This window comes from Channa argus, chromosome 20 (assembly GCF_033026475.1).
Source record: "Channa argus isolate prfri chromosome 20, Channa argus male v1.0, whole genome shotgun sequence".
NCBI classification, from domain to species: domain Eukaryota; kingdom Metazoa; phylum Chordata; class Actinopteri; order Anabantiformes; family Channidae; genus Channa; species Channa argus.
The window spans coordinates 14152437-14175407 of NC_090216.1; the positions used below are offsets into that span (position 1 = coordinate 14152437).

At 40.1% G+C, this 22971-nt stretch overlaps 1 protein-coding gene across 6 annotated transcripts in view; it reads left to right on the forward strand.

Annotated features, from left to right (window-relative positions):
• rhbdf1b (rhomboid 5 homolog 1b (Drosophila)) overlaps positions 1 to 15131 on the forward strand; it is a 35644-nt gene extending 20513 nt beyond the window's left edge. For 3 of the 6 annotated variants that reach the window (XM_067488765.1, XM_067488764.1, XM_067488766.1), the window contains 19 exons: positions 177 to 318; positions 514 to 647; positions 978 to 1124; positions 6760 to 6988; positions 7795 to 8001; positions 9614 to 9727; positions 9974 to 10116; positions 10301 to 10555; positions 10640 to 10751; positions 10870 to 10944; positions 11595 to 11756; positions 11950 to 12050; positions 12246 to 12309; positions 12482 to 12576; positions 12780 to 12855; positions 13195 to 13295; positions 13426 to 13579; positions 13803 to 14026; positions 14183 to 15131. In XM_067488765.1, the coding sequence (XP_067344866.1) occupies positions 205 to 318; positions 514 to 647; positions 978 to 1124; positions 6760 to 6988; positions 7795 to 8001; positions 9614 to 9727; positions 9974 to 10116; positions 10301 to 10555; positions 10640 to 10751; positions 10870 to 10944; positions 11595 to 11756; positions 11950 to 12050; positions 12246 to 12309; positions 12482 to 12576; positions 12780 to 12855; positions 13195 to 13295; positions 13426 to 13579; positions 13803 to 14026; positions 14183 to 14378 (2703 nt within the window). In that variant the 5' untranslated portion in view covers positions 177 to 204 and the 3' untranslated portion in view covers positions 14379 to 15131. Of the gene's footprint in view, positions 1 to 176; positions 319 to 513; positions 648 to 977; positions 1125 to 2969; positions 3657 to 6759; positions 6989 to 7794; positions 8002 to 9613; positions 9728 to 9973; positions 10117 to 10300; positions 10556 to 10639; positions 10752 to 10869; positions 10945 to 11594; positions 11757 to 11949; positions 12051 to 12245; positions 12310 to 12481; positions 12577 to 12779; positions 12856 to 13194; positions 13296 to 13425; positions 13580 to 13802; positions 14027 to 14182 lie in introns of those variants that run through there. The other 3 variants (XM_067488768.1, XM_067488767.1, XM_067488769.1) reach the window with 3 other exon arrangements.
• The last annotated feature ends 7840 nt before the right edge of the window (positions 15132 to 22971 follow it).

The following is a 22971-nucleotide window of genomic DNA, read 5'->3' on the forward strand; positions in this document are numbered from 1 at the left end:
AAAGAACACGTTGTTCCAAATATTAGAGATGATTCTTTGCCCTGTTGCGTTAGACGGGTCACCATGTGACAAATATTTAGCCAGTTTTGTCTTTTGAAGCTCGTGTCTGTGAACATAATCTGACCATGAATTCTCCTACTTACTGTATTCTGTTGCTTGTTTTTGGTGTTGTCCAGCTGGCAGGCGTAGGGGGAGGCAGTGAGCATGGATGAGCCAGGCAGCAGGAGCAGCAGTCTGCAGAGGAAAAAGCCCCCATGGCTCAAATTGGACATTCCCACCATCCAGCTGACGCCAGACGACTCCCCAGTAATCACCCAGGTAAGCACAACTCAAGTCATGCTCAGAACAATGGAATCTTATTTAGAATAGATTACTGAGGTTAAAATAAGTAAAATTGTTTGGTGCTACTCAATATAATATCACAAACCTTTTGCCTACTTCACATAAAAAAATTAGGCAGAGAGTGCGGCTGCATTATTTGTTTGTGTGTGTTTATTTGTGTGTATGTTGCAGCCGGTAAAGCATCTGCGCAGCGTTAGCATGCCAGGAGAAAATCCTCAGACCTGCATCACTGCTGTGGAAACTTCCAACAACTACCTCAGACCTCCACTGGAGAGACGGCCGTCCTTCACACAGTCCATCAGGAGGTTAGACACACACGCACACACACACACACACACACACGCACACACACAAATTAACAAGTTCTCTTCTTTTCTCTATACTAATTTTCTCCAACTGCTAATTGCCTATGACCTCTGCATGTACTTAATATCTCCTCTGCATTAATCAAGCTTTAACAACACAAATTAATGCTACAGCCTTTCCCCTGATTCAACAGATTAAAAACTCTTTCTCTGTTCTTCTGTCTTATCCCCTCTTTTCTTTGATTGTGCCTTATTAAAATCTATAACCCTGCTTCTCCCCCACTGCCTTCCTGTTTTCTCCTCTTCTTGTTCTGTGTAATATGTGTTAAGTGAGAAAAGGGTACGCTTTGAGCGCATCAACACAGTGCCCCCAAAAGGCCAAAGGGGCCCCAGGAGGGTGCCAGCTGTCCGAAGGCGGTCCTGCATCCCCAAAATACTGACCCGACGGCGTTCATCTATTCCCAAACAGATCATCAGGTACAGCACTGAAGTAGAGACATTATACAGCTTCAGTGAGGAGTTGAAACGAGCTGATAATAAATCAGTATCATGGAGTATTATTTTTTCAACCTTAAAGCTACAGGAATTTTGAATTATATATGTAAATTCCAGTCATCACAATTTAAGTAAAATTTCCTAACGAACCAGTGAGCCCACAATTATATAAACAGGTACAAAATTTCATCTAAAATAGGGCTTAAATACTGTTAATGCAAAGAGAAGAGAGACTGATATATGAAAAATAGTAAAACATAGAAAGATGTAATTAACCTGGAGAAAATGGGGACAAGTGATTGGCTGAGCATCCTGCTGCGTTCCCCTGACAGTCACGACAGCCATAGGAAACAACATTCATCGACTGTGCTTACATGCACATAAGTAACCATGTTACTCTTCCTGATGTAAAATGACTAAGGACGCTGCTTTATGCTTCCTGCCTTTGTTTTTGGCTGTGTGTGTAGGAGTGATAATGCAGGGAAAAAGCACACAAACTGAATGTTAAAAAATCTGGGGGGAAATCAACTTATATGACTGCAGGCCACTTAGTTTTAGTTCAGCACAAACCTTTGTTGGACAATATTTAAGCAAGAGATGACATTGTTCCATGTAATTGTCTCCTTTCCTTCAGCTTTTTTCACTCTGGTACTTTCCCTGTCTGCAGCTTTTTGTCATGCACACGTGCTGTTGTAGAAAGATTAAAAATCTGTCTTTCTGTAAACATGACAGACAATTCTTTGTTCTCCAGGGGAAATATACCTGGTAAATTCAAGTTTCTTTAATCCTGTTACAGAAACAAGGTTTTCCATCTACATAAAAGTTATGAAATCAGCTGTTTTTATAAAGCCAACTGTGACGTGAATGTAAAAGCACTGACTGCTTTTTAAAAAGATAAGTAAAAGGGTTCTGAAAATTTGCTAAAACTTGTGACAAAGTTGTTAAGTTGCCAACAAAGAAGAACACACATAAGCGATGATCAGCCCAGGTGACACACGATCACGTGGTTTCAGGCAGATGAAATAACATAAGCGCTCAAAGAAACCGAGAATGGGTCTCATGCAGCATGTGGGCCACATCAAAGCAGCCCCTCACATGGCGTTAAATTAAATGTAAATGTCAGAACATGGAGGAAAAACTAAAACCTCGAGATATTCTCTTCAAAGGAGAGTCTCAACTTTATCATGTCAAGGTTTATTAGATAATTATCTGTGTGAGAGAAAAAACAGACTTGATGTGTTTGATGTTTGTGAGAGAATTAATGAGACTGAGCAGAAGTTTCTGTACGTGTATACATGACGTTCGAGGTTAACTGAGGTACCTCCTCCACAAAGTAGTAGACAAATACAGGATAAATCTTTTTACTACTCAAACAGTGTGTTTGTCTGTGTGTGATTTGCTGCACATGTCTGACCTGTAGGGTAAGTGGGAGAACAGCCTGATGTTTGTTGACCTATAGGACAACAGCAAACGCTCTTTCATGTTAGGAAGCTTTATGGATTTCGGGCCACAGAGTGAAACGTATAATCATTTATCCCAGTCCCACTGATGCTGGTAATGGTGCTAATGGTTTTTGAACTGAAATTCATGCCCTCAACTGGACTTCGTTTAGCTGCTGAAGCAAGCGCGCTCACTGCAAAGCAAGGTGGGGTCACGACTACCGGCTGTGATTTGTGCCGCTGGCACTGGAGTTTGTGTTTGTGTGTCATGTTCAAACGTGTCCCAGGAAGTGCCCTTCCTCTTTCCCTCCTCCTTCCTAATGTTCCTAATGATGTACCATCGTTCTTCTCTCCCTCTGTCTGATCTCACATTTCCTGTGGTGTGCTGGTATGTCAGAGGGAGAACTCGAGTGTACACAGACACAGGGAGAGATAGAAGAACCTCGTTCATAGTGATCACTGAGGCTTTGGATGAGGGGTATATTTATTTTGACAAAGACCAGACCTGCTGCCTTTTTTGCCCAGTAGGTCACATGTTTTATGCAAACCCCTGAGGAGGAAAACTGGGAGACCTGCCAGCTACTGAATCTGGAAATTTCTCTTATATGTTGGTGACACAAGGTCAGAAACATTAAGATCCTCCCACTCACTGTTTGCTGAGTGAGTGGGTCCAGCTTGAAGAAGACTGTACATCCTCTGTGGATCTGTTTACACCGGAATGTTTCCTGTAGAAATCTGATTCCCGTCTGACTAAGGAGCTCGCCGCCAGCTTTCCTCTAACCTTTGATTAACTTGGAGCTCACTGTGGGACAGTGGAGATCATCCTCTCTTTTCGTAACACCAAATGTTATAATGTACCGCTGGCCTGGATATTAGGAAATCCCCTTATGGAACATTGTATGTGTGATCTGCAGAGGATCAGTTTGCGTTCGGTGGATCAGGGTTTTATAACGGTCAGGGGGTAAGCGGCATAGTAGTCTAGTGATGAACGTGATGGAGGTGAAACAGGGCCACAGTCCCAGTCCGCATCAGGTATGACCCAGACACTGAACCCCTCATGGAGCTCTCTGGACAGGTGAGCGTGTTGTGTTTTTTCCTTAGCTGGGCACATTAGAGGAGAAGATGCTGAGCCAACATGAGATGCTGGCCAGTGGATAGAAATGCTGATCAAAGCCTTTGCTGATGCCTTTAATTCTTTGTGTAATTGCTATTGTTTTTTTTGCACTTAAATATACATATTATATAAATATTTCCAGCTTGTATTATTAGTCACGTGTTTTGCTGACCGTAAAATCTAGTCAGGTGTTAGTACTACCTTTTGCTTCTGAAATGCAATACATACAATATGTTTTAGTAGATTTGGTCAGACAAGAGCCTTTTCTCAGCCTTTGTGCTGAGATGACTGCCAAACACTGTCTTCTTGTCTCACATTGATTTTTTTATAAGCTCTAAAAATGTTCCACCTTTTTGCGCATCACCTCTGTCTATAAGAACTGAGCTTTTTTTATGTTCCTTTTCTAGGAACCAAAAAAAAACTTTAGAAATAGTAGTACGTTTTGCAATTCTATAGTCACTTTCGTTAAAGAATTATGAATGACTTCAACTGACATGACTGAAACGCACAAAGCAAGAAGAGCTACAAAAATAGACAATCCTCATTCAGGTGGTTGTGAGCTGCATGAATTCTGCTCTCAGAATGGACCAGACAGAGAAGACCTAAATAGAATAACAGAAGAATGTATGGGCACAACACGTTAGACAAATACATTCAAATATTATACAAAATATTAAATATTCCATCTAATTTATAAAATGACTATTCTGTTTTGACCTTTTGCACTTCTCTATACAGTAATTATGTGTAATTATTAGATTAATATTGATTCAGAAGACCAATATTTCAATAATATTGATTTAAAAGAGAGGTGCCAGTGGCTCACATGGTACAGTGGGAGGTCCACTCAATACAGAGTTGGTGATTTAGTCATTGTGACCCCCTGGGAAGTGGGAATGTTAGACAAAGGAAAGAAATATATGCACGGGTCATGCATGTTTTTTGCTTGATGCAAAAGGAGCATTTTATGCTATACACAGAATGCTTTTTAAGTTATTAGACCATGTTCATATTTCAGGTCCCATTAAGTACACAATTCTGCTAGACAAATTAGGAAAACAGCATTTAGATCACCGTGACACTAAAACATCCTATCCCAGAAATAAGAAATTATTTTAGGCTTAGCCTTAGTTTGGGACAGGGAGACCATCTGTATTAAGTCACCAGATGAGAATTCACATGCAAAACAGTAGTGAACCACTGAACGAATAAAAGCACAGTTGTCCATATTACTTGTAGGAACATGTGAGAGCTTATAATTAATATGACATTTTAGTAAACTGATTAGTTGACTCTAACATTGCACCAGTAAAGTAACAATATTACACCCACTCGTTGTCATATTAACCAATCACTTCACCTCATTCCCATAATCCAGATTCAGATTTACTTTCTCTATTTGCTCTGCTCTGTGTTTGAACAGTAGTAGCATTTGTTTAGATAGTATTGTAAGATTTGGCCCCTGGCCTTTTTCTGTCTGATGAAATGAATGATTTTTAAGCCTATAATTATGATGGAGTGGGTTAATGCTGCATGTGTACCAGCCTTACCTGGAGGATATGATACTGAATTCATGTGGCTTAGCATCACTTTCATCTTTGAGGTGTGGTAGATGTGTGCTGTTCTCAAGCAGTCATAAATATAATTTTATTTCATTTTTGGGTGGATATGACATGTCTTCATGTTTGTGCATGTGTATGCAGAGATGTTTACTAAACAAATATAAAAATGCGTCTTCTAGCCTGAGTTAGGCCTGAATTTACAGTGTTGTTGATTTCTTTAAATCACATTTTACCATCAATGGTGTGTTTACCGTCAGTATGGAAAGTTTCCTCTTCGTTGTTTAAATAAATAAATCAAAAGTGAAAGTCTATCAGTAGGTACAGGTTGTGTTTAAAGTGATTATTCAATGCCAAACAAACAACGCAGCGTGTAACACTCAAAGACAGGATTGTACAACTCTTGAAATTCAACTGTTGGCAACTGTTGATCTGATTCATCAGGTCATATTTTAATTTAAGTGAATCAGTTTTGTTTTTTCATGTGAAACGTTTTTACATTTTTCTCTCTCGCTCTCCCTATTTACATCTGCTCCTCTCGGTTTAAAGAGGCCCAGGCTAACTCCCACCACACTGATTTCCAAAACCTGTATTTTCTTTCTGTGACATTCCTCTGTGGAGAAACAACAACTAAGGTCATGCCGCCCCCTCCCTCCCCCTGCGCAACCATAGAAGGCTTCTCCAGCTGGCGCCTTTCTTGATGATGCGGGCTGAGTGTTTATTACTGAGTGTTCTGCTCTCCAAACAGTCTCTCCAGCATGGCCTCCTCCCTCCTCCTTTGCCTAAAACACAACCTGGCTTGCAGGCAAAGTTCGGTGGAAAAAACAACAACATACACTAAATGTACATTTACATATACAGATCAGGTCATGAACTAAAAGAATATTGACACCTGCTCCATTGCTGCTGACAAACAGAAGTCAATAAGTTGTGTTACGAAACAAGGAAGTGTTTTCCATGCTCTCTAGGATGAGTCTGCAGCTTGATCTTCATCAGAAAAGTTTAGGTTTTATCTCTATCCCGAACCTATATGACACAATATACGTACTCATGTAATCATGAAATACCTCACACTGGTCAAACTTTCTTTCAGAACTGCAGTAAATATTATTTAAATAATTATTTTACACTATGCATTTTGACTCTACCATTAGTATTTAAGGTACCGAAGTAGGTGTAAAGTTCGATAATTTAACACTGTACTGCACTGCAAGATGTTTTCTGTCATCCCAGAAGTAATACACTAAGTTCAGCCTTACAGAGACGCAGTCCTCGTTGTTGATATTTCATATAGAAAGAGATTTAAAATTACTATTTTAAAATACAAAAAACTTTATTTCAATTATGTTACTTCTCTTAGCTCAGAGTCCCATTACCATAATGTCACAGCATCAACATAATAGTATTGAGAGCCACTGTTTCAGTTCATACTTTATATTTCAAATTTTTTAAATCAATATTCACTTTTTTCTCTTTTTACTAACCTGAATGTGTCTCTTTTCCAGGGGTACGGCTGACTGGTTCGGGGTGAGCAAGGACAGTGACAGTATCCAGCGATGGAGGAGGAAGAGCCTGCAGCACTGCAGCCATTTGTACGGGGGTCTCAAGACGCAGGTGATGAGGGACATGGAACTACACAGCCAGGACAACCTCTCACTGGCCAGCACTGAGACCCCTCCTCCTCTCTACCTCCCACCCCACCATCCCAGTCACCACCATTGTGGCATGCAGAGGGTAGGCCAGCGATCGTGCTGTGTTAGAGGCAGGAAGAGAAGGGATGGTTTTTACCTTTTCTTGCTGTCTTCCTGTTTTTACCTTTCACTCTGTCTTTGTTTCATTTTAGATTTTATGTGCTCGCTTCACCTCTTTGCTTTGTCATCTTGCTAGGGTTTGATTGATGAAGTTACAAAGACATAAAGCAAATATTTTCAAACTTTTCTATGAATGTTTCATGTGAACAGCATTAGTCTACACATTAAGTATCCACTGAGACTCACAGTAGTGTATGTGTAAGATGTAATTCACATTGTTTAGATTTTTTACATTTTAAAACATGCCTGTTTTAAACTAGCATGCAAATGTAGTGCTTTACTTTTCTTTTACTAAAGTTTTATAATAATATTTCAAACATCTTCAAACAACAGGGTCAGATTATCATATTAGTATAATCGATATACAAGAATTATATAATAATATTTTCTGTCTCTCATTTAAAAGATTATTTGTTGCATGAAGCAGCTGCTGAGTGGTGTAAAGTTATCGTGTAGTGTTTATTAGACACATCTCTTTTGCAACCGTAGAGCATATAGTATATTAAACAATAAACAATATTTGTAACTATATCTTAAGAGTGAATACTGAATACCATGCTTAAAACTGAAACACACTGATTAAGCACTTTTGTGTTATAAGTAAAAGTACGTCACTCTAACCCTAATATAGATGCTTGTATGTGCTTCCCTGTGTCATTATTCTTCCACTCTGTGTTATGCCATATTCTGTGTGTTTGTGTGTGTGTGTGTGTGTGTGTGTGCGAGCAGATTGTAGACCCCCTGGCGCGGGGTCGTGCCTTCCGTATCGTGGAAGATGTAGACGGCTTCAGTGTCCCACATACTCCAATCACGCCTGGCACTGCCTCACTCTGCTCCTTTTCCAGCTCACGCTCCGCCCACAACCGGTTGCCTCGACGTCGCAAACGAGAGTCTGTCGCAGTTATGAGTCTCAAGGCTGCAGCAGCTCTAATGAAGGTGTTTGTTTATGTGTTTATACAGTAGAATTTCAAATGCATTTATTTGTTGATTTTTTTTTTTGCGCTGTATACTCCGTGCTTCAAACTCTTCCAATCTACTGCCAGCTATAAAAGTTTCTCCCTAATGCTACGGCATTGTTGCAGTAAAGCATTTGTTCACATCTGAAGAGGAGATTGTGCTTAGCATACATGAAAGCCTTACATTTTTCTGCTTTGCAGCAAATCTTTCTTTTACTCACATGAGTGAAGATTCTCAGTCATCCAGGTTTGGTTATCTGGATGTTGAATCATATCAATTGGACTTCTTTTTTTTTTTTGGTTGGAAATGTTGTGACTCATCCCTGTAGCCTCTTCAGTCTCAAGGAAAGTTTGCTAGGGGACCCAGTTACTGTGTACTCTCCAGGGTGGGCCTTTGTTTCTCACCTATCCTGAAAAGGCTCGTTAGGTGGATAATGGGGGAGGTGAGAATTGGGCGGAGTCATAGAGATGTAATGAACATGACTCTTCACAGCATTCATCGCCTAAGGATGGGGATCGTTAGGTGTGACCTCCCTTGTGGATGTGTGAAGTGGTCTTAAACCTCCTGGAGATGGATAAGAAGGAAGCATAGATAGGCAGATAGTGTTGGAGGCCTCTGTTAATAGAAGGTTTTTTCATGTGAACATATATTTTTTCACCTATTCCTCTCTCATACCATCTGTCATCATTATAGTGATATACAGTTACCATGAAACAGTTGAGTTAAATGGCAAAAATAGTAAATACAAAATGTGTTTTTATCAACATAATTATTGTACATTAACAATAAAGAGGCAGGGATCTTTTAACAAGGCAATGATCCAAAATCACAAAGCAACTTCAACTCTAGAGCGGTTTTCAAAAAATGACTTACTTAAATGTCACTGAAAACGGAAATAGATTGAGGAAGGCCCTACATAGCTTGGTAACTCAGTGGTAGAGCTTTGGGTTGGGATGCAGAAGGCCGCAGGTTCGAACCCCACCAGCTGTGGGCCCCGCCCCAAATGGGAGGGTTGTGCCAGGAAGGGCATCTGGCGTAAAAACTCATGCCAAAGCAACTTGTGGACCACAATCCACTGTGGCAACCTCTGAAGGGACGAGCTTAAAGCTGTTGATCTTTTGAGGAAGGCTTTACTCGGTTGTCTGCTATCGTGGCAGTAATCTGGTAGATATGGACAAATATGCCATTAAGAATGGGTTACAAATGTACTTAACAGGATACAAATGCTGTTCAGACGGTACCCAAAGATGTCGGAGGAGGTAATAAAGGCAAAGGGAGAACATTCATGGTATACATACAACTTTTCATTGAGAGGGATGTAAATGTTTGCAATGATAGGATTTTCATTATTTACTATAACTTGTATGACGAACTTGTACTAGCTGATTGTTCATTTTGCAAATATTATGTTTTAGCTTTTTCATCCTTTTTGCCATTTCAAAGTAACTTTCTAAAACTGTACTCAACTGTACAATAATGTGTAAAAATCTTATATATTTAATTTTTTTCATAGAAAGTCTGACATAATTTCCTACAGGAAATATCTGGTTTTAGTAAACGTGCATGTTGTGTGTGTTTTTGTGTCCGTTAGGGTCGAACGTTAGGTGATACACGACATCGCAGACGAAGTTTCGTGCCTCCTAGTTTTATCGAAGATGACACTGTGGACTTTACTGATGAACTGGACACGTCATTTTTCACCAGAGTAAGTATTTCACCTGATCAATACACTGTCCGTCTAAACTTCTAATTTATTTTCACATAAATATGAAATTGTACTTTCACATTTGACGAGCAGACAGTCTTCATGTTTTTACTGTCGGCAGTTTTTCTTTATTTTTTTGTAGAGTCCTTTCTTATAAGTTATGTTTTTTATATTAGTTTTGTAATACCTATGTACCCGTAATATTGCAGCTTTTAAGTCCTTCTTATTCATTAATCTTCTTTGTAGGATGGCCTGCAGGATGAGTTGTCCAGCTATGCAGATGAGGTTTTTGAGACACCATCAGAGGCTGCCCTCAAACAGCTGGATGAGAGTGAGCTCCCAGGAAGTGCACTGGATAGAAGGGAACTGGAGAGGAGTCACCTCATGCTGTGGGTTTACTTGTCCTTTTACATGAAAAGGGAGCAGTTTTGCAGTACAAAAGTCTTGACAGTGTCGTATGATATAATATCATTTGCTTTATCATATCATAATGTCCTGGCTGAAACGTTTCCCATCTAACATATTAGTTTGTGATTCTTCACACTTCTTTAATTTCACTCTTCCTCAACTCAGGCCTTTAGAGCGAGGATGGCGGAAGGTGAAGGAAGGGCCTCTGGTCCAGCCAAAAGTGCGTCTAAAACAGGAGGTTGTGAGTGTTAGCCACCATCAGCAGCGGGGACAAAGGATCGTGGTTCCTGTTAAGAAGCTGTTTGCACGGGAGAAGAGGCCGTATGGCCTCGGCATGGTCGGCCGTCTCACAAACAGGACCTACCGCAAACGCATTGACAGCTTTGTCAAGAGGCAGATTGAGGACATGGATGATCATAGGTAAGATGGTTGATTTTAGTTTACATTGTGTAGAAAAAAAAGTTATTGTTAATGCCACAGAATTGTCCTTCCCCGTCTCTTCAGACCTTTCTTTACCTACTGGATCACATTTGTTCACTTGCTGATCACCATTCTGGCTGTCACTATCTATGGTATTGCCCCTGTGGGATTCTCCCAACATGAAACAGTTGATTCTGTAAGTAAATTTTAGAGAGTTTAGCATCTTTACACTGATCTCTTGGTGGTGAATTTGCTGTTCATTTTCCTGTGAAAACAGATGAACAATACAAGTAATACTTTTATTATTTTTTTAGGTATTGAGGAACAAAGGAGTTTATGAAAACGTTAGGTTTGTGCAACAACAAAACTTCTGGGTGGGTCCAAGCTCAGTAAGTATTGTCTGTTTTTCAATACCATCTTTTCTCTATGACCGTTTTATCCACTTCCAAATGTACTGTATGCTGGTCAAAATGGGAATTAGATTTTTGTTTGGCTAGAAAATTTATATGAAATGTCAAGAAAAAGTAATTAAGACAATTTAATAAAAATAAAAAAATAACTCATCGATGTACTTATATTAAAGTAATAATAATAAGAAGAATACAAGATATAAGAGATATAGGTAATAGAAAACATTATCTTATATGGACAAATAGGGGGCCTGGTGGCTCGGTGGTAGAGCATTGGTGGGGTGGGAGCCCGGACAAAAAATGGGAGTGTTGCAGCAGGAATAGCATCCAGCGTAAAAACACATCCCTAATCAACATGTTCCGCTGTGGCGACCCCCGAAGGGACAAGCCGAAAGCTGTTGATCTTATATGGATAAATGGTTGACACGTCCACTTTCTGACATGGGAAATAAGGGGAGGACATAAATATTAAATTGTATGAAAAATAATTAATAGCAATTCCATTGTCTTTACTAAAATTAAAGATGTTCATTGTTGTCAGAGAATGGGGTATTAGAGTTTATCTCACAGGGTAACTCTCTGGGCACTTGACACACAAAAAAACTTCACCAAGCTGCAATGTCCTACAGGAAGCACTGATCCACCTGGGAGCTAAGTTTTCACCATGCATGCGCAAGGATGAAGAAATCGACAAACTGATCCAGGAGAAGCGAATGAAAGAGAGAGAATCGGGCTGCTGCGTGAGGAACGATCACTCCGGCTGCCTGCAGACTTTACAGGAGGAGTGTTCGGTCAGTGGTACTACCAGCACATCTGCAACAGGAAACTTCAACTTACATGGTTTAGCAAATTATGCCAAAGCGAGCAAAGACACCAAAGCTAAGAGTTTAATGATAGAATCAAACTGAAAACAGCACCAAATTGCCCTGTTTGAATTCTAACCCCAACCCAGTGTTCAGCTACCTCCGTATTCTTGTACTTCAGAGTACTCTGGCAGTGTGGGTGAAGTGGCCTCAACACCCCAGCGCTCCACATTTGAAAGGTGAACTACGCCAGCATGGTTCAGTGTGCCATCAGGACCCCAGGTAACGTTACAATTTTGCTGCATCAGCGTGATTCATTATTATCCTCATGTTATGATGGCATTTATGTAGAACAGCCATTAGATATCACTATTGTAATGCCCTTAATTTAGATAAGAGAACGATAGGAATCAGAGAAAATACCTACTGACACAATTGTATGAATCTTATTTTTTACTTTTGTTGTTGATTTTGTAGAATTTGCCTGGAGCCAGCCTCTGTTTCACCTCATGAATGGTCTGATGACATCACCAAGTGGCCAGTGAGTACAATCTCTTTAGATGCTGTGACATCACTCAAACAAGCTATTTCAATTTGGTTTCCCCTTCACTAATTTTGCGACTCTTGTAATTAGATTTTAAGCATTTAAGAAATTTCCTGCAGCTCAGACACACTATCATCTCCATGTAAAGTTTTCCTGTGGTTACTTGTAGATCTGTACAAGGTACAACTCTGGGAATCACACCAACCTTCCTCACATAGACTGCACCATCACAGGCCGGCCCTGCTGCATTGGAACCAAAGGACGGTAAAGATCAGAAATGCTTTTGATAAAGAATGTAAATAGTGAAACCAAGACAAATGAAATCTCTTGGGTTGAGCAGCTTCTTAGCCAATGTGACATAGGAATTTAGTATATAGAAATCATAAGCAAATTCTAAATAATACATGTGTGAATGTTCTTTTTGTACGCTGTTGATGATAAAGGTAAAGATGCATTTCATGTTGTAGATGTGAAATCACTTCCAGAGAGTACTGCAACTTTATGCAAGGCTATTTCCACGAGGAAGCTACTCTTTGCTCACAGGTAGGACAAACAACTTTGTTACTATACCTCAATATGACTACTGCTTTTCCTTTTTTTGATGCAATGGTTGCTAATTTTTTTAAATCAAAATCAGCATTTCAAAGGCTAGTTGTGAGGATACTGCTTATTTTTGAGAGTTTGCTGCTCCAGGTGATGCTTGAACTCACAACATCAGCATCACTCTGCCGGTCGCTGTCGTACAAGTACCAGGCGCTAAAGATTGCAAAACCAGAGCTTATTGAGGTTTTGTAATTGAGTTTGTAATTGACTTCTCCTCCTCCACGGTGCAGAACTGATGCGTACACACCTGATTGTTTTTCTATTGCTATTCTCTTCCAGGTTGCTTGCATGGATGACGTTTGTGGTTTGTTGCCTTTTCTCAACCCAAATATCCCAGACCAGTTTTCTCGACTCTGGCTGTCTCTCTTTCTTCATGCTGGGTGACTAGACTCTTGTTTTTTTATTAATTAGAAAAGACTGAAGTCTTTTTAAGATTGTGCTATGTGGGAAGAACCACTTAGATTTTAAAAAAACTTTGCAGATAATTTGCTGGCTGTCTTGTCTCTGTAGGATTGTGCACTGCCTGGTGTCAGTATTATTCCAGATGGCGGTGCTGAGGGACTTAGAAAAGCTGGCTGGCTGGCTGAGGATTTCTATCATCTATATGTTAAGTGGCATTACTGGCAACTTGGCCTCAGCTATCTTTTTGCCTTACAGAGCAGAGGTAAAATGTCACCCTCAGAAATAAGACTATTCAAGTTATAGTATATTTATGATTGAAAAAATTATGAAGTTTGTAAATTGTCAATAATAGACATTATTAATCGGGTTGTTCTAGCTAAAATGACACAGATTAAACTTTCTTAATCTTTATAACATTATGTCTGTGTAAACAACTTATTACTCCCGGCATTCATTCTTTTTTCCTCTTTATACCTCTCTCTCAGGTGGGTCCTGCAGGCAGCCAGTTCGGCATCCTGGCCTGCTTGTTCGTGGAGCTGTTTCAGAGCTGGCAGATCCTCGAGCGGCCCTGGAGGGCGTTTGCTAAGCTGGTGGCCATCTCAGTTTTCCTCTTCTCTTTCGGATTGCTTCCTTGGATTGACAACTTTGCCCACATCTGTGGTTTTATATCAGGGTTCTTCCTGTCCTTCGCCTTCCTCCCATACATCAGGTGGGTGAAAAAAAAAAACTGATGCTTCTCAGTTCACAGAGAGGTTAATTGTAATACATAAGAATAGCTCGACAAACTGTTAAAATACAAAGACATGTCTTTGACTTGCTAGTTTAGATGCACTATGAAATAAATAACACTTCTTCTTCCCTTCAGCTTCGGGCAATCTGATATGTACAGAAAGCGGGTTCAGATCTGTGTCTTCATCCTGGTATTCCTGGGTCTCTTTTCCACCCTGGCCGTACTCTTCTATGTATATCCCGTTAAGTGTGACTGGTGCGAGTATCTCACCTGTATACCAATCACAGACAAGTTCTGTGAAAAGTATGACCTAAACGCACATCTACTCTGAACGTCTGAAATGTCAGGTGGGCTGTCTCTGGATCAGCACTGGAGTTGGACTGGCTGCAGCATTTCTGTGACTGAGCAGAAGCATTTCTCCTGATGTTTCGGATTTTATATACATCTGTGAAACTAATGCATATTTGTTGTTATGTTTGGAGAGGTACAATACACCTGCTATGATAAAAGACTGTTTGACTAAAAATGCTCACATACATCGGAAAAAAACTGAACTGACTGAATATGATCAGTTATGGCAGTCGTGGGACTGATCTCTAATAACCAGTAGCACAGGAGGAAAGTTACAACAATTTGCAACGTCTATTCCGTATTGTTTGCCTGTGATACAAACTGCACCCCCAAGTCTCAGAACGAAGAACTGCAACTTGAGACTGCTCTTTTTTGTGTGTGTTTTTTTTAAATTGATGTCAAATGGTTCCGTTCATTTTCTGAATGTCCTGTGTGGTGAGGCTGATTCAGAAATGATCAAATGTGCCTTACTGACACACACACACAAAGTCATTTTATAGTCTTACCTACGTACCAACTTGAATTTATGCCACATCCTGTAATACACTTCTGTCACAGATGCTTTTATATATAATCACCCTAATTCACATCTGTGTAAAACACACTTTCATGGTAATGTGCCCCATTAGTAATAGTTGTTACAAAATGGAATTTGTGTTTTTTTTAGTGTTTTCAGTGTGGTGGTGTTTTAGCCACCTGGCAATAAACATGACAGAGTTTTGGTCATTTGTAATGTATGTGTGTTGCCTTCTCACTGAGGGTTACAAAGTTTTATTTTCTGTGGCTTGAGGATTTACAATAACCATAGATGGACTAGAAAGGAGCAACATTGATCAAGAGACATATGGCCAGTTTGCACAATGTTGTCCATCCACAATTAAAGGACCTGTGTATCTCAATTGAGAAGACAAAGTTTAAATCTTTGCCTAAGAAGAGTCAAAGCTCTAGGGATATTTGCTCCCCATCAGACTAAACCCAATTGTTTATGTTATTATTTTTTTTCCAAGTGACCAAATGTATTTAGCTGAAAATGTCTGCATTGTTTTGCTTTAAAGGTCACATCGTCATTGCTGATGAAAGAAGCTCTAGTGGTTATAGTCTGGAGAGAGATGCCGAGGTGAATAAGTATAAGGGATGAATGCAATCAAATACAGAGAGGTCCATGAAAGGAATGCATGCAGTGGCCAAATGTTTTAGAAGTAGCGCAATCGGTTAGCGGACAGTAACCTGCAGAGAAATGCTGAGGTTGTGAGTTCAATCCTCACCTAGAGCAGTAGAGTTTTAATGTGCCATGCAACACAATTGTACTAGTGTCAGTACACTCACAATCAGATTGCAATTCAGATTCAGACTTGTACTGCTCAATACTAGTGTCCTTGTCCTAGTACCACTGTTGCTTTAGACTCTAGCTGCACTTTTTTTCCAACCACGCTTTGCTGATTGTGTGTTCAGTTAGCCACAAGCTGAAAGATAAGGGTTGTGCAGGGATAGTTGCAAAACAAGCAGGGCTGTGGGTCTCAAGGACTGGAGTTGCCCACACCTGAATCCGCGTAAGCAAAACTATTCTCTGGTCTGATGACACAAAAATGCAACTTTCAAGGAAGAACTCCAAGCATTATATGAGGTAAACACTATGCACTGCTCATCACCTGGTTATTATCATCCCTATTGAGATGTGTATGTCAGCATCTGCATTATGACCAGGGTAATCTGACACTAGTCCAGTTGTAACCCTCATTAAAACAAAAGTCACAACCTCAACATTCCCCTGCAGGTTACTGTCCGTGCGCTGACCAGTTGCACCATTGGAGCTTCTTCAACCAGCATCGTCACCACTGATGATCTGAAATTTTGAGAAAAAAATGCTGTAGAAACACTTGGCTATTCATTTGGGACAGTTAGAAAAAGGAGCTGAAACGATTCCCAACTATGGTCCTCTAGTAACACTGTCCTGGCTATATTTTTGCACTACCCAGTGCTGATTACCTGGATCAGGTGTGCTCAGTCAACCAGAAGCTGGAAAATACCATTCTAGATGAAAGAGTGTGGAGAAATACAAAGCAAAGTGGTATCTTCAACCTGCTGATTGACTGATCTTGGTAATCAGCAGTGGGTAGGTGGGGAACCAAGCAGAGCCCTGTGTGAGAACCAGGGTTTGGGTTTCCTGTCTTTAACTACCTAAGCAACAAGTGTAACTAAATCCTTATTCTTAATACCTAATAATAATAAGCCTGGATTAAATAATACACTTATAAGACACTTGTAATAACCTTGCAAAGGTTGTAAGTTTGAGTTTAGCAGCAACGTTTTAATATTTAAGGAATTAATGAATCGCATCTCTAAGTGTTTAAAAAGTGTCATATTTCATAGAACATTTCCATCTCGGTCAATTTAAAAAGTAAAAACAAAATAGAACAGCAGTTAGTGATGGTCATAGTGAGACCAGCAGGTGATCTACTGCTTCTTGTTATAAGACTGCTAAAGTTGCTAAATTAAACATTCAGAGCAAATGAATTAGGTTTGTTCCACCTTAAACATGCCCACTAGGTGGCAACCCAGGACCACCAACTTACAGGTCACGCATGCTGCATACATACAAAATGACTGCTGCTTAGGGTATGGAGTTTAATTTCTGTAGCCCTGTTGTGTTGTTCTGTGGGATTATGAGGAGAGTAATCCAAGCATAACGTTTATTACCTTAATGGTGCCTCTGATGGTCTCCATGTGTTGCACTACAAGGTTTGTTCATTCTGTCTCTTTGCACACACACACACACACACACACACACACACACACACATATGCACTGCCATTGCAGTTACATGATTGACTGATGATGTCTTGTTTGTAATTGATTCTAAACAAGCCCTGAGAGGCTGAAGATCAGAAACACACAATATGCTGATCGGGATATAAAATATCTGAACAGCTGAACTTTTTATATGTGCACTAAATGTCACATTAAGTAATGTTGGCTTTGTTATAATCTCTTACTTGTCACTTTATTAATTTAAACTCTATATAGCTTATATTCGACTTTTACATGAAATTCCACGGTCAGTGTTTTTCTCCACACACACACACACACACACACACACTAAAGACAGAGTGATGGAGACCTTTAGTATGGCCAGCAGGTTTATTGATTGTCAAAACATTTGACATTTTAGTCATCAGGTTATTTGAGGGCTACTTTTGCAGTGACCTTTCTTATGAAATCTTGTCATTCATGTTTGCTAAACTACATAGAGCCCACACTCCTGGCATTTTACTGGCCAAAGTGACACAGCAAAATGACAAACAGGTTCATTAATTTAAAGGAAACTTTGCTATTTAGGGAAACATGAGGGTTTGATGAGTAGATTAATGCACGATCAGACATGACAGCGATATCAGTGTTCTGATCTAACAAGAAATTAGAACCGGCATATTGTCCAAAATGCTGAACTGCTACTTTATTAGTCAAATTTGATGAATCACTGAGCCATCAACATTGTGTGCATTGGTTTCATTACATTTTGATCTAGCCTGTAAAAACATGGAGACTTTGCATATCCAGCAGGTTGCACCCATTTCTGAAGTTGATCAAGTTGTCATATGAAAACACTGATTCCCCTTTTCCTTCAGTCTGAAGGCAGTGGTGTGCTGGTAGTGTATAGTGTCTTTATGAAACATTTCCATCTGACTGTCAAAGAGCTGCCTGCTGCTGCTTCACATCAGCTAGAGGTGTGAGAGTAAAACAGTACGGTCAAGTCACCAGAAAACCACAACAATGAGCTGAAAGATGCTACACAGCTCTCTGGAGTTGATGATGACTGCAGAGGCAGGCCATGAGTCTCTGCTTTGAGTGCTATGAGTTTACTTGTCTGTGAATTAGAATAAGGATTATTGCAGCTTTAAGCAACTAAATGTCATCGAATATGAAATAAGATCACATATAACACTATGTTATCAACTTCTTTCTCTCTGTCTTCTCTTCATTCTCACTCTGAAAGCTGGTGGAGCAGCTAATGGCGACAAATTAATGACCCTGCCAACGTTCAGATCCTGAAAAATCATTTCAGCACTTGTCTTATTCCATCAGCTAGTGGCAGCAGCCAAAGCCATTAGACGCCCCTCCCCCACTCACCCCCTTCCAGACTCTTCATAGGAAATTATCTCTCCCCCCTCCTCCCACCTTCCATCTCCCTCCACACACTTCTCCCTTCTTCAATCCAACTCCACCCTGTCACCTCCTCCTCCTCCTGTCCATTTCATGCCCTCCAATTTCCATCACTCATTTATCTTTTGGTTTCTGCAATCCCCCACCTCTTCCCCACCTCTGCTGCAGCTCCAAATCTCCATCACGGCTCCTATAGAGATGGTAATGTGACATGAAGAGGATGGTATCTGGGAGCCATTGATCAGCATCGAATGAGACACACTTAGCTACCCCTTAGAGACTCCCTGGTCCTCCCCCTTTTCCTCTTCTTGCTTCTTGCCTTATCGCTTCTTATAATAGATGGTTGATTTTTGGGACAAAATTAAAGTCAGGTTTGCTGTGTCAGATGGATAGATAAACAGACAGACAGACAGACAGACAGACAGACAGACAGACAGATAGATAGATAGATAGATAGATAGATAGATAGATAGATAGATAGATAGATAGATAGATAGATAGATAGATAGATAGATAGATAGATGGATGGATGGATAAATAGATAGATAGATAGTGAACATGAAATGGGACCCTGACAGCTGTCCAACAGGTGGTCACTTTCAGACTTTCTCTCTTCATTGTGCCTGGATCAACCATACTCCTCACACACACACAAACACACACAGACATGCACACACACTGCTCAGAGTGAACACCATGAGGTAAAGGAGCCCAACCAAGAGCCAAGGGGTGGCAGGTGCCTGTGTGTGTGTGTGTGTGTGTGTGTGTGTGTGCGTGTGCGCGTGCGCTTGTGTGTGAGAGACAGTGAGGAGGATGAAGTAAAGGTAGGCCCTACCAGGCACCTGTTTCATGATCCAACCAATAGCAGAGCTGATGGAGAGTAATGTTATAGCCCCCCTCCCCTCTGAAACCACATGGTCCTATACACCACCTGGACTGATGCTGAAAAACCTCCTCCCGTCCGTGTGGGTATGTTTAAGTCTTAATGTCTAATTAATGTTTTTATTTACCCACAAAGAGACACATTCATATTAGCAGCTGTTTCTTTCTCGTACAAATAACTATTTTATGATTTAAGTTCACTTTTACACATTTGTTCTTTTGATTCTTCACTCTTTATATTGCTGCCACTCAACCCTGTTTCCAGTTTCAGATTATTTTGAATCACAAATTTTGCTGCTTGGTGTCGAGTATTTTACAAAGTGTTCAATACAATTAATGGCTAGTGAATATAAATTTTGGTATAAGTAGCTCCAATAGAGAACTAAAGTCTTGACATCACATCTAATCTGGCTTCCCGTCCTATCAGGTTTGGAGAAGTTAGTCAGGCAGAGTAATCAATCACTTTTTTTTACTTATTACTCTCTAATTAATTATTACTCTGTGTGAAGGGTAATAAGTTACTCATCGTATTTCTGATTTACTGCTCCTGGAATACACTTTGTGCAATGAAAACATGAAACCGCCCCTTTTCAACTGAATCCACTTTAATAGCGATTAAACTTAAAGGAGCTCTCACATTAGCCTCCGCTTGTCTTTCAAAATAAGTCTTACTGACATAAGAGACATTAAGGCTCGGTGTTAGTGTCCCAAAGTTATCTCCTTATAAGACACCCTGTGCTGGTGTAAGCAGCTGCGGGATCAGATCCCACCCCATTAGGTGGTCCCGAGCCCAGATAAAAGGGGAGTGTTGCGGCAGGAAGGGCATCTGGCGTAAAAACTCAAGAAAAATCTACAGGCGCAACACGTTCTGCACGACCCCTGAAGGGACAATCCAAAACCCGTTGATCTAAAGCAATGTCTCAATCACTCTCACCGTCTGTTGCAGTAGCTACAATGTTGTCAAGCAGTTTCTAAGATGAATAAAACCGTTCTCTCTCACTCAGTATATGTGCACAAGACAAAAATCTACTCATTTTCAGCTAACAAAGGAATTCAGGATTACTTGGATTCTCAACTATATTATTATTTCTGATTCAGTTTATGGTCTAATATGGACTTTGTCATATGCAACAACAACATCATGTTGCACTGAACTCTGTTGAGATCATGCGTCAGTAAGGGAAATGCCAGGGGAAATAGCTGGATCTTACATGGTCCTGTAATGCGTCTTACTTCCTGAGTTCCCCCCCCAGCCTGTGGTTTCTATACACACATTTTCCTGTCATCCCCAGAGGGCTATCCACCTCTTCCTTGCCATGTGTTCTCCAGCCATCCTGAAGACCTGCTCTTATCCTCCACTCATTGGATCCCAGTCACTAATTACACACAAACACACACACACACACAGGTGCACCTCCGCACACACGCACACACCTCATTAGCGATCACTCTAACAATACTCTTTCCCTGAATGCCCTCTTAGAATCTCTCTGATGGTTAGTAATTCTCTTTTTCTCTCTCTCACCCTGTGTATGTAAGTGCACACGACCTCCTCCCTCCTCTTCCTCCTCCCCCTTTTGTGTGGGTTACGTCTCACCGGATTAATTTTCATGGAATTGTTATCCGATATTCACACAGCACACATGGGACTCAAAGAGGAAGGAGATGAGAAGAGACTATCAAACAAACAAACATAAAAACAAAGAGAAAAACCAAGAGAAACACTGAGAAAAGATTAGATGCAAGGAGACACACACATTTCACTGTCACCACCTCACTAACCTGCCCAAAGTGTGTTTAAAGTGCAAGACTGTCCATAAAAAGGAAGAGTACATTAGTTACACCTCAGGGATTGTTCTCGGTCCCTTGGTATTTAGTTTACATTTTTATGGTATTTCACAACAAGATACAATTACAAATGTTTACACATAACAAAATCATTTTGACAAGAGTGAAAAGATGACAGAATTAGTCACTTTAGGATTGAGCCAAAATTTTAAATTATGAAACAATAAAAAACTGTATAAAACAGTATAAAAAAATTAAATACTATCGTTGGCGAATACTGCAGAAACAAATCCTGCGAAATACTATCAATCCACATAGCAAATCAGTAATCAGATGTATCCTTCACATTTTAACTGTTATGCACGAAATAGCCTTTTTTTCTCCTGTAATCGTGCTGTCTCTGTGTCAATGCAGATTCATTTTAAATAGAAAGAACATTTGGAAAGATTAATCTAACCCTACTCCTCTCTGCTGCTAATGAAAAGTCAGTTAGAAATCCTTCTACGTTATGTACAAAGCAGAGAAATACATTCTACAGCAGAAACCTACCAAGGAAAATCAGGTCTCTCCATCCCCCTGAACCCAGGTTTCTCATTACATGACAGGTAAGATATCAGCTTACTGGAGACAGCTGACTACGTGCAGATACATGCACAAAAAGGAGCAGGGTATAAACAGGAGCACCACAAGGCTCTATCCTGGACCCTGCACAGTTTTCTATTCAAACTTGGTGCAGGGAACTGCTCTATTTTAGCTGCATGCTTTGATCAAACCGTGAGGTATGTGATCTGACCACTAATCTAATTTGCTGAAATTGCACCCCTTTTGGTACAAGCCTAAAGCCGCCGCTTCCAAGGGAGAAAAAATGGCGTCCAGGTTCACACTAGTTTTTTGCACTTAACATTAAAAATGCATAATTAAAATTATGCAATAACAGTGGTTTTGGAAGGGTTAGGCCCAAAAACATGAGGATTGGGTGCAGGTAAACAGCAGAGTAAAAATGTCATGGTTTGCCCAAAAGAGCAGTAAACTCTTTAACATCACATATTATGTGTCATGTGAGTGGTTTCAACAAGAGAAAAAGCTGCACTGAAGCCCAATTTCAAGTCAGTCATTTGAACGTCCTATGTTTTAACCTTCATTTTCTCAAACTGAACTCAATGCTATGTGACAGTCCCATCCCATCATACAGAAGCAGTGACAGACGAGAAAGCAGAATCATCATCTTCTACAGGCTAGAAACCCTTTTAAACGAAGACCCTTGAAATTCAACAGTTTACACAAATTGTCTAGAAAATATATTTATGTTTGCATTCAAACCAATAAGCCCTGTGAATTTATATCATTTAGATTTAGAATTAAACAAATTCCAGACACTTTCAAGATATAACATTCTTAAATATAGCCAATAAATAATTAAAATAAATAAATCTTTTTTATGAGAAAATAGGATGACAGTTTTTGCAATGTAAAGTAAAACTATATGAGTACAGTCTGTCACGTGTGCATTATTACACACAGCCATTATAATGGAATGTAGCTCTCCCACATTGCCCTTCACTTATTGTTCTTGATGAGATGGTCTGGTTTACGCTCTTAGTTTCATTCTGTTCCAATCAGTTAGCTGCGATGCATGGCTGCGAGGATAAGACCATTGTGTCCAGTGTAAAACAAGCTGGACTAATCATTGTACAGGGCAAGTCTGGGCCTGCCTGGACTGAGGACTGGCTGCTGGCTGTCAG